Source organism: Peromyscus eremicus, chromosome 4 (genome assembly GCF_949786415.1).
Source record: "Peromyscus eremicus chromosome 4, PerEre_H2_v1, whole genome shotgun sequence".
Lineage (NCBI taxonomy): Eukaryota > Metazoa > Chordata > Mammalia > Rodentia > Cricetidae > Peromyscus > Peromyscus eremicus.
The window spans coordinates 124,782,254-124,794,163 of record NC_081419.1 but is presented as its reverse complement, the minus strand read 5'-3'; the positions used below and the strand labels follow the sequence as shown (position 1 = coordinate 124,794,163).

General features: G+C 52.5%; 1 protein-coding gene across 1 annotated transcript in view; it reads right to left on the bottom strand.

Moving 5' to 3' along the window:
- Positions 1-5,507: 5,507 nt before the first annotated feature.
- Rspo4 (R-spondin 4) overlaps positions 5,508-11,910 on the bottom strand; it is a 43,877-nt gene continuing 37,474 nt past the window's right edge. The window contains exons 3-5 of the mRNA XM_059259659.1: positions 11,622-11,762; positions 8,984-9,169; positions 5,508-5,599 (exon numbers count right to left, since the gene is read on the bottom strand). Of these exons, the coding sequence (XP_059115642.1) occupies positions 5,508-5,599; positions 8,984-9,169; positions 11,622-11,762 (419 nt within the window). The remainder of the gene's footprint in view (positions 5,600-8,983; positions 9,170-11,621; positions 11,763-11,910) is intronic.

Here is an 11,910-nt window from a genome sequence, read left to right as displayed (position 1 = left end):
GGCCCACGCCTGCCCTGCACACCAAGGGCGGTCCTCTCCCCTCCACAGCTGTCTCACCCTGCACTCTGTGATGGGATCTGCTTTTTCTGTCAGCAGGTCCATCACTTAACCGTGCCATCCATCACAAGGCCCTTCACGATGCCTTTATGCCAGTTGGTATCCACGGAGAGTGTATATTCACAGCCCTCCTGGGTATTTCTAGTTTCCTTGTGTGCGGTCATATATGGGACTAGAGGAGCAGCCGTGGACCCAGGAACCCTTGACATTTTGATTGTGGGCCAGTGTAAGTGAAAGGGGAACCGAGGCAGTGGGTGGTGGGACCAGGAGATGTGTGCATGGCCGTTGTGGGGACACGGTCAGCCTTCTAGAGTAGCTGGGCCGAGTCTCACACCTTTGAGGAAGGCGGGGGAAATGGAGACTTGTGTAATCACCATTCCACCTCTATGAAAGATGGCGTCTTTGTGATGGGCCACCATGATTTGGATTTCCTGTGGGAGGACCTGTTCTGCTCTCCCGTGTTGTGCAAAGCAGGTCTCGTCCTTCAGGAACAAAACAAGCTGCAGGAAGGGTCATGGAACTCAACCTGTAGATACCCCACGAGCTGAGGGTGAGGATGGTCCTGGTCAGTGTGTGATGTGGCTGTGGTGGGGTTTTTTGTTTTTGTTTTGTTTTGTTTCCATGTTCCCACTCTATTGCTTTCTTTCTAAGTCTTGGATTCCCTGTTTATAAACAAAAAACTAATGAAAGAACCCACTAAAGAGTGTTCTGGTGAGGATGGATTTAGTGTTCCCTGTTAAATGGCTGGCCTAGCTTCTTGCTCCAACAGCGTGCTTAGTTAATGTCTGTTGAATGCAAATGTAGTGAGCAGGCCGATCGTAGGCACTTAAGTTTCTAAACCCTTTCTCACACACTGCCTTGCTGAAACCTCACACTGACACCATGGAGACTACTTTTATCCCCTTTCACAGATGAAAAGACTGAGGCAGAGACTGTGGGTTCTCGTCTGTGGCTCATAGCTGGGCGGGGGTGCAGATGGCATTTGTGACTTTGTCCTCAGTTCTTACACATCTCATGTCTGCCCTAGGAGATAGATCTCATGATCAGTCCAATCCAGCTGTGTGCTGCTGGGAAATGGCCCTCTCCTACCCCAGGAGCAGAAAATGGCTGTTCTTTTATCAATCATGCCCTCGGGTTCTGAGGGTCAGGAGCCCAGGCAGGAGGGCAGCCTTCACTGGGGAGACTCCAAGCTGGGGCTGGAACCATCGGCCTGGAGGAGCCGCTTACTGGCCCTCCGCCTTTTCCCAGCGTAGGAGAGGGTGTGTGTCTGTCCTGCCTCACGGAGACAGGCAGGTGGCAACCCAGGGCTGTGGGGTAGGCTGAGTGATAGAGGCCCAGGACAGGAACAGCAGCCTCACCTTGGGCCCATGGTCCAAGATCTGGACGCTTCTGAGGCTGAAGTTGGTATGGGAATAGATCTTGTGGCCCTTTGTATAAAGTGATTCCACACAGCCTCCCTCATGCCTTTTGCTATCAGCGGGCTCTCTGGGCTTGAGATCTCTGACCAATGGGCTGTGGATGGATGTTTTAACCCTCTTCCCAGAATGCCTCCTTTGCAAAAGGCCTTTCACACAATGGGAGTTGACTGAGCACACAGGAGACAAATGTCCAGGTCTTTATCACCAGCATCCTGCTGTGTGAAGCACACAGTAGGCATCTTATGCATTTTATACTCAGTGGATGAGGCTGACGGATCTGGATGAGTCCCTCTCTTCTATAAGCTGGCTGACAGGGTTGTGAGTACAAACAGGAGATAAAGGTTGTTAAAATTCAGGTATATAGGAGGGAGTCAGAAAAATGTGAGTTACTGTGGTCTCCACTGAAGAGAAGAATCAAGAGACTCTTAACCTCTACCACGCACCAGGCACTAAACTAATACGGAACACCATCACCATCACTATCATATTTATTGTTAGAATGTACATTTCCAAGTCAGAAGGGTTCCACGGGATGAATGAAATTTTCTTAAAACTACTTGGGATGTTCACGGTCGCCTGGGGCTGGTGTCTGCAGAGGTCAGTCAGTACGGCTCTCCTGGAATGTTGGCTGGTGTCTTTGGAGTCAGGCTTCTGTTCTGTTCTTGGAGTGGCCTGGGGCCGGGGTCTGGACTCTAGACATTGTGTGCTGCTGTGAAGGCCATTCCACTGAAGTCACTGGTCAGTTGAGGTGGGAGGCAGTCTCTCCCTGTCCTCCAGGACAGCAATATGCCCCCAAGCTCAGAGAGTGGGCAGCAAACAGGCTGGCAGTTCCTGATTGAGTCACACCCTCTAGTGGCTGTATGTGGGAATAACAGGCAACCCATGGTGACCCGTCTGGTGGAGATGGGGACAGCGTAGGTACATCAGGCCTGGTTCAGTCTAGCAGGAATGGCAAAGGGTAGGAGGGGCAAAGTGTCATCTCTGCCACTAGAACATCACTGAGGGGCCAAACAACCTCACTGGCCTTCTCCATGACTCCAGAAATTGGGCATTTCTGAACTTTTCCAGCTTTGCCTACAAGCAACGTTCAGATGAGTTCTTGATGACATGGAGCTTCCCTTACCAGGAAGGTGGGAGAAATGGACCACAAAAGTGTAGTAGTTGGCAGAAGCCCTAGGTTACAGTGGGGGCCCTGGGAGAATCATTTAAACCTTGAAACATTAAAACAATATTTAAAAAAATACCCAGAGCTCTCAGTTAGGGGCAGAATATCAGGTCCCCCACCTCATGGGAGAAAGAACACGGCTAGATAATGGCAGGCCAGAGAACAGGTCCCGGAACAGCTGTGGAATTTAGAGCCTCCAGTGGCCCAGGGCTTGAGAACTCCAGACAGAACATATCTCCGTCTCCAATCTATCCACACACTCAGACCTTTGAGCTGTGGGGTCAGAGCTGGAGCTATGGCCCTCAATCCAGACCCTGAACTCAGCGTGCCCTTCCCCTCAACTCAGCCTCGAGTAAGTTCATTTGTCTCATTTGCTTCTCAGATTGTTCATAATGTATAGGTCTGGGGTGGGACCCCAAAATCTGAAGCTTAAAAAAACCCTTAAAGCCCAGCACGTGGCTGGACCTTCCAGATGCAGGCAATGGGACGAGTCCAGCCTTGCCTCCTCTTCGTTCATCAAAAGGAGTAGTGCAAGCCCCAAGAGGACATATGGCTTGGCCCAGACTCACAGTCAACCGCTCACAGGCTGAGCTTACACCAGGTTACCAGGAGTCCAGGTCACAGCCATGACTCAGCCACCATGCTCTTTCTGGTGGCTCTGGGTTTCTAAGAAGTCAAACAGAGGACAAGTGTGGACCTGGGCTGTAACTAATTCATGATGCTGAGGCTTTGCTAGGATATGTCATCTTTTACCTCTGGCTGAAGCTCACGTGATCGATCTCTCTCTCTCTCTCTCTCTCTCTCTCTCTCTCTCTCTCTCTCTCTCTCTCTCTGTGTGTGTGTGTGTGTGTGTGTGTGTGTGTGTGTGTGTGTGTGCTCACATATGTATGCCTGTTGTGTACAAGTGTGTAGAGGCCAGAGGATAACCTCAGGTGTTGTTTGTCAGGTGCTGGCTACAGTTTTGGAGACAAGGCTCCTTACTGACCTGGAGCTTGCCTCTTGGGGCAGGCTGACTGGCCAACAGCCGCAGGCATCTGCATGTCTCTGCCTCCCTGGTGCCATGAGACCACAAGGGCATGCCACCATGCCTGGCTTTATTCATGTGGGTGCTGGGAGTCACACTCAGGTCCTACTGTAGCAAGGCAAGCGTTTTAATGACAGAGCTCCTGAGTCCCCTTCTTAAGAGGATCTGGAAGCACTCCAGTGGAAACCCTGTCCCGTCAGTCCCCACGAACCTTGGCCCCCTCTCAACCTGAACACTCTGGTGGAAGCTGCCCCAGGGAGTTTAGAATCTGCTACTGTGAACTTCTGGACATGGTAGTTCTAACCCTATCTGATGCCCAAGAAGCTCTCATGAGTTTCTTTCTTTTTCTCTTTCTTTAAAAAATAGCCGGGGGTCTGAAAACAAGAAAGCATTTCAGGGGTGTGAACTTCTACAGGGAAGTGGGGAGCCTGGCCTGGCCAGCAGGGGATCCGGCTGTTCTCCGTGGGACACCATGGAGGAACACAGCTATGGGATCAGGAGTGTGCTGAGGACCCTCACCTGCCAAGTGTAGAGTGCATGTGAGGGTTACTGCCTGCGGGTGTGGGGGGGTGACATGACATCACATGGAGCGTCTCTCTTGCCTGTACCGCGTCCTTCTCCAGCTGTCCTTGAGCTCTACTGCCCAAACTCCTCCCCAGCAACGGTGGCAGCTCCTAGGCCAATGGCAGGGGTAAGGACAGCCTTGCCAATTAGTTTGAGCTACTTGAAGGCTCCTCCCAGTGTCCTTCCTGCCTGGAGTTGGAGGAATCCCAGTAGAGGATCCTCAGGATGTCCACACAGGAGGTGGGTAAGTGGGAAGCCATCCCAACTGCTGACCCGGCAATTTTCCTACTGCTTCCCCAAACACCCTCAGGCTTCTTCACAGACATGATGTGCTGAGTGAAGGCCATCACTTCCTTAACTGTCGGTTTCTCTATGGGTATGATGGGCAGGCAGGTAGGAGGGTGGTGAATAGAGTGGGTGGGAACAGCTCTAAGCTCCACTTAACTTCAATAGCCTTTGAGATGACAGACTTATTCCCTCAGGAATAAATGTCCCACTTGATTCTGTGCATGGGTCCCCCAAGGCCTTGGGAGGGTGGTCAGCTGGGGGAAAGGTCACGGGCACTATGGGAGGGAGACCAGAGGGGGCACTGAGGGTGTGTTGCAGGTATTTCCAAAAGGATGTGCCAGTGGGCCTGAGGCCACTGTCTAGCCAAAGGGTCCCTAGTGACTCCTACACCACCATCCTGGACAAGGGGTGCAAGGGAGATCCTGGAACCCATCCCCGGTAGCCTCATTGCAGAGGCCATGGCTGGGTGCTGCAAAAATGGCCGTGAGGGACTGGTCCTGGTGAAGGGCTCACACCTCAGGTTACAGGGTCTCTCTGGCTCGAAGCTGGGCTCCCAGGACCAGTCAAGTTGCACCCATCCCTATTCCTCCTAAATTGTAACTCTGCAAAGGTGGGGTCAGGGTAGAGTCACAGAAAGATCTGGAAGAAATACGTTGGCTTTGAGGTGTCGAGAGCCACATGGAGAACACAGGCACAGTCTCTTATGTGTGTCAGTGAATGGGTTGGGGGTGAACAGTGAAGAATAGAAAGTAAGGCAGGTAGAAACAAAAAACAAAAGGTGCACAGAGAGAGGGAAAGGTCCAAAGAAGAAACCAGAAAGTAAAGAGGGGGATGAGGGGAGAGAAGAAAAGGGAGATGGATAAAGTGCAGCAGACAGACAGGAAGGTAAGACAGAAAGAGGGAGGATGTGGGAAAGAGCGGAGCAGGGGGAGAAGGGAAGTGCAGCGAGCCAAGGGCAGAGGCCAGATGATGGAGCTGGAGCTGGAGCCGGTCATTGTGAGCCATGCTGCTGTGGCCTGCGCTCCGACTTCCTGTCCTTGCGCTGGCGTCGATCCTTCCGGCTCTTCTGCCTGGGATTTCTCTCTGTAAGAGAGCACAGGTCCAGGGAGGTCCTGAGAGACCAGGGAACCCCAAGTATTCCCAGCAGGCTTGGAGTGCTGGACTCAAAGTCACCCTGTTTTAAGTGTGGGGCTGCAGGTGAAATTGTTCGGGACAGAATCCTCCTCGGTGATTCCTAGGGGGTCGGGAGGACACTGACCTGAGGAGGGTGTTGCCTGGAGTGGAGGTGGAGCTGGGCAACGGCCTCACAGGGGACCCCGTGCCTCTCCACGTATGTTAATAAGACTTCCTGCTGGAGACTCAGTTTCTCTGCACAAGTCCCTGTCAACTCTCCGGCTACTTCCAGCCAGGCTCTGCCCTCACCTGCGTCCCTGCAGCCCAAAACCCCGAGATATAGATGCGGGCCGGATGACCCAGAGAGTATGGAGAGTAAATGCACACAAAGCTACCATTTCTAGCCCATTTGACAGGGAGGGAAAAGAGGCTGGTCTCAGCTGTTCCCACAGTACAGCTGCTGCAAATCCCAGACTCAGGTCTCAGCTAGACCCAAGCATACCCTACCAACCCTGGAGGAATACGGCATGTGTCGAATGTGAGCACCGGATTAGGCCCTTTTCTCAGATAAGGTGACCAAGGGCTGGTCAGAATGAACTTGCTCAGTGGCCTGGGGCACCTGGGGCCAGTTCTGATTTCCCTTCAGAGAAGCTCATCTGGGCTGAGGCTGCTTGGGTGACCAGTGGCCAGACGGCCGAGGGTGTGGACAGAGTCCCAGCATGCTGTCTTTAGGAGAGCTGAATGTCCCCTGGCAGGGTCCTCTGCTGGCTTCCTTCAGCAACCCCCCCCTTTTTTTTTTAATGAGATTTATTTATTTATTATGTATACAGTGTTCTGCCTATGTGTATCCCTGCAGGCCAGAAGAGGGCACCAGATCTCGTTACAGACAGTTGTGAGCCACCATGTGGTTGCTAGGAATCGAACTCGGGACCTCTGGAAGGGCAGTCAGTGCTCTTAACCTCTGAGCCGTCTCTCCAGCCCCGGCAGCCTCTCTTTGCTCACTTGTCATTAGCCCCGTCTGCGCTTTCCTGTGGTGTTCCACTTGGCTTGCACGCCTTTGCAGGGATCTGCCAGCTCCCTGGGGCATCCTTCCCAGTGTGTGTGTGTGTGTGGGGGGGCACTCCTCTGCCGGCAGGAAGACAGACTGAGGTGTGTCTGGGAGCCAGGCCAACCTTACATTTCCAGTTTATAAAGTGTCTCCTCACCCAAGCCATTTTCTTATGCTCTTCGTCTCAAGGTGGTCCCTGGGGAGCCGTGTGCTCTCAGGACTGACGACATCATTCAGGGCGCTGCTTCCCAAGGGCACATAGCAGACAGGGAGAGACCTCTGAACCCTGTCACAGACAGGGCAACAACTATTCCTCCAGGGTTAACTGTGTTCTCGCAGAGGCAGGGCCTCAACATCTCCCTTTGCAGGGCAGACTCAGTGGCACCCCATAGACTAGGCTGCCCACTTTTGGGCCTTCCCACCAAATCTAAAGCCTTGGAGACACTGTGCAGGCCACAGGTGAGGGTGGAATCTGGGGACATATGAGAGTACTACCAGGGAGGTCCTTAGCAGCTTTGAAGGCTGGGATTGGGAGAGATGAGTGATTTTTGTCCCCATCTTTCCTCTACGCTAGCCTGCTAGCTGCATCTGCACACCTTTCACACCCACTCTCTCACTCACTCATGTACCCTCCCACCCACACACCCTCCTACTTACCCAAGCAACCTCCCTGTACACCTGTGTACCCTTCCACTCATCTATCCATGCACTCACAAAACTACCTGCTTACCCATCCACTGACCCTCTCACTCCCGTGTCTTTCAACCCACGCACCTACCCACCCACCCACCCATCTACCCATCCAACTAACTCCTGCTTACCCACCCATCTGCCCATCCACTCATACAACTATCAACTCAGTCACTCACCCACCCATCCACCTATCTTCCCTCCACCCATGCATCTACTCATCCCACAAAGTCAACATCTGGGTCCTGTTCCAGCATCAGAGGCAGCCTTGGCCTCCAGAGACCACAGACACCACACACAACGGCAGACGGAGCAGGGCTTTTCCCTAGAGGTGTCACTGCTGTGACATGATGTGACCAGTGATGACTCTGGAAGGGGAGCTCCGAAAACTTCTGAGTGGACAAGGTGCCTGGGCTGAGGCCCATACGAGGAGGCTCTGCAGCCTTCTGGGAACTCAGACAGTAAGCATATGCCACTCAGAGCGATCACCACAGTGTCTGCAGCCACAGCTCATGTGAGAAGCATGAGCTAGTAGCATCCTGTGAGAAGGGGCTTTCCTTGAGTTTTGGGTGTCTAGTCTCATCTAGGTCCCACTCACTGTCCCAATTGCTCATTGTGTATGTGTGGGTCGTGATGGTGGTGGGAGAGTCCCTGAATTTAAATTCTGCCTCTGCGATGTCCCAACTGTGTGTCCTATGTCCTGGCTCCAGGTCTTTCACTGTTGACTACGACTATTCTTCTTTGCCACTGATTAACATTTGACCTCTAGGTCCACCTACTCTGGCTATGTGACCCGGGGGCAAGTGACTCAAGCTCTGTGGGCCTCAGTCTCCCCAGATGGGATAATAACTACACCTACATCATAATCGTTGCGCAGATCAAATGAGCCAGTGACTGTGGAGAATTTAATACGCCAGGCTCTTGGCCTTAACCTTGATTTTTTGGTGCTGATGACTTTCATACTTCACAGCTCTCTCTTCTGGGGGTTCTTAGTGGTCTCCATTGGAATCTGTGGTCTTACCTTCCCCAGTGAAGGGGCTCCTGTGGTATGTAGTGGGGTGGTATAGGCATACCCCCCCCATTCTACTGTTCCATAGTTGACAGCATCGATTCCTCAGAGCTGAGGTCTCTTTGCACGTGCGTGCCTAGGTTTTAGAGTATTGCACTCAAATCTCTATGGCAACCTTGGCTCTCTGCATTCCTGGGACCTGTCTCCCACTGATCCCTGTACGCTGGGTCAAGCATCTCCTTCTTGGCATCACGTCTCTTTTGTATCACAGTGTGGGTGTTACACTGCTCTGCACCCACAGCCCCCACTTCCCAGGCTTTCTCAGGAACTCCACTAGAAACAGCAGACTTTCCCAAAATCCTAATTGGAATTTTGGAAATGGGGGTCTGGGTACGCCAATCAGTCTTCCGACTGTATCTGGGACCTTTCTCTGTAAGTACCCCATAGGTGATACTTAGCTCACAGGAAGGGCTGGCAATCAGGGACCTTTCAGGTGGCCTTCAGATGCCATCTGTGTGTGTGTGTGGTGGAGGGTGTCTCTGCCCCTGGAGACTTAGAGCTCACCCATGGATTGTTCCCAGTGCAGCCCTGCAGGCCTAGGACTCACCTCCTGGGCAGGGCCTCTTTATAGGACATTTCCTGGACTCAGATAACACTCGGCAGCTTGCCGTCTCCTCCTGCTTAGCTGGGCCAGCTTCCCGCACCCGGGTCTCTAGGCCCCAGCCTGAGCCACAAGTCTTTCCATTGTGTATGCAGGGACTCCAGCTGCCCCATGGGCTTGGCTCACACTCTTCTGTGGGTGAAGAAGGAGACAGACAGGTGAGTCAGATGGTAGTGTGTGCCTCTTGGATGTAAGGACCAGCAGTCTGAGGATCTCCACCTACTAGGGACGCAGTCTATGGCTGGTAGCAGAGAATGCACACAGAGACTGCAAAGAGCTCCATGAAGGCTGTGCTAGAAGCCAGAGCAGACTCCTGCCAGTGAAGCAGAAGGCTTCACAGAAGAGGTAACAAAGCTGAACTATGCCTCCTTGGTCAGCAGGATTTGATAGGCCAAGTGGCTGGAATTCAGAAAGGTGCAGGAACTGGGGGCAGACATAGAGGCAGCTGGCTGCTGAAAGGTTCTCAGGATCAGGGTTCTAACTTTGAACTCGATCAGTTGTAGAAGGTCAAAGCCACCCAGTGCTGTTGTGAGGGACAAGGAGGTGATGGGCAGAAACTTCTCAGAAGAGGGAATGTAGTTGTGTGGTCGCTACATGAGTGTGTGGGTTTACGTGGATCTGTGGAATGAAGACATAGAGGCATCTTAAGAATGAATTTAGCCTATCATGGCTATAGGAGGGGTCCAGCCTGGAAGGACTGAAGCATTCTTTTCTTTACTTAGGGCATATTTATTTATTTTTTTTATAGTTTAGATAGTTAATTTTTGTACCTTTAAAGTAAACCAAAAAGAGCTCCTAGAGACCAAATGTCAGGTGCAATTTATTTGAATTATCAGGTACCTCAGTTTTTTGGTTTTTTTGGAACAAGTTTTGTATAGGCCTTTGATCCTTGGGGGACTCTCTGATCCTTGACTCTTGGACAAGATTCACATAAGGTGATAAGAGAAACAAAAGGTGCCGGGCGGTGGTGGCGCACGCCTTCAATCCCAGCACTCGGGAGGCAGAGCCAGGCGGATCTCTGTGAGTTCAAGGCCAGCCTGGGCTACCAAGTGAGTTCCAGGAAAGGCGCAAAGCTACACAGAGAAACCCTGTCTTGAAAAACAAAACAAAACACACAAAAAAACAAAACAACAACAAAAAAGAGAAACAAAAGGTAAGAGAAACAAAAGGTGTGGTTAAACAAAGGAAGGATTAGGGAGGGCTAGGGGCTGCTCTCTGGAGCCAAGCCAGGAGCTCAGCAGGAATGTCACTACAACGGAATTTCAGATACATCTGGTTCATTTCTGAGCAGGAGGCAGCACCCAGCTCAGGGGACAGTGAATGTCCCATCTTGCAGTCTTAGGTGCTGAGGGCTGGAGCAGGAACAGGTGTACAGAGCAGAGTGGGAACAGGTCTCCAGCCAGACCCAAGGTGGCTATGCTGCCACTACCCTATGGATTCACCTGACAAGTCCAAGGTTGGGCACCTACTGTGAGACCCAGAGTTGCAGGTACAGAAAGGTAGCTGCACCTGCCTCCCAGAATGTCCCTGCCTGCCACCCAGAATGCACCTGCCTGCCTCCCAGAATGTACCTGCCTGCCTCCCAGAATGCACCTGCCTGCCTCCCACAACTCACTATGTTGAGATACTGCAGGAAGGCAGGGGTGCTTTGTGCAGTTCTGGAGGGCACAGAAGCTGTAGGAGCCCAGAAGAGGAATGGACCACACCCTTCAGTCCGGGGAGCCTTCTTGGAGGACACCATGGTACTGAGTATCCAGTGGGGTGGGAAGGAGAGGTAGAAGGTGCTTCCAGTGAATGGAAACCCCACAAAGTCCCCAGGATGCTGACCTACAATAGGCAGGCCCAGCCTGGAAGAGGAGGAAGATGTGTAAAGAGGTCACAGATGGGAACCGGATTGCCCAGGGCTCTGCCAGAGGCTAATAAGAGCCGCAGAGGGCCTCGAGCAGCAGCAGCATTTTGCAGACTGGTGTCTTCTGTTTTCTGGTCATGGACGGGAGTGCAGGCTCAGAGACATACCCAGGAGGTCACACCAGAGAAGAAAGGTGTAGGGAGTGATTGACGGGCTGCGTCCAGGAACTTTACACCACTTCAGAATTCCTCTCAAAGGTTCTGCACCTAACGTGCTATATACCAACTGCATGTCCCTTCTGTCTCCCACTGAAGTGTGAGGACAGAGATCTCAGCTACCCCCAGGGGTCCACCTGTCTCTCACAGTGCCGGGGTTACAGAGAGCACCCACTGTGCCTGGCTTTTACGTGGGTGCTGGGGACCCACCCTTTCCTCATAGAGCCATGTCCCTGGCCCTGTGTTTCTTTCTAATAATCTTCAGAGAAGCCCCAGGACACAGATGAAGTGACTTTCTGAGAAGCTACGGTAACACTGTTTCTTCTTGCCCTGCTGGTGAGAACACTCTTGGTGACAATAGTAATGCCAGAGTTGGTGGCACAGTATCCATGATCTTGATAGCAACAGTGACATTAGAGCCCCAAAGATTCTCTGTGTGCCAACAGGGGGCTGGGCTGCCCATCACCCCAGAACATTTCAGGTCTCCTGATGTCTCCCCCAAGGCTAGGGCCTCACTCACCCTGGCACTCCCGGGTACTCTGGTGAGTCAAGGTGCCTGGTGGACAGGTGGGCAGGCACTTCCCTTTGTATAGATGAAAACGCCTTTTGCACCGGATGCAGAAGTCCTGGCTGAAACAGCTGTCACACGTGGCCCCACATTCTGCAACAGAGCCAGGGACACACGAGTCATGGGTCTGCCTGAGGTGGGAAGGTCTCTGTGCAGGTCACTGGGGTCTGGATACAGACACACGAGTCATGGGTCTGCCTGAGGCGGGAAGGTCTCTGTGCAGGTCACTGGGGTCTGGATA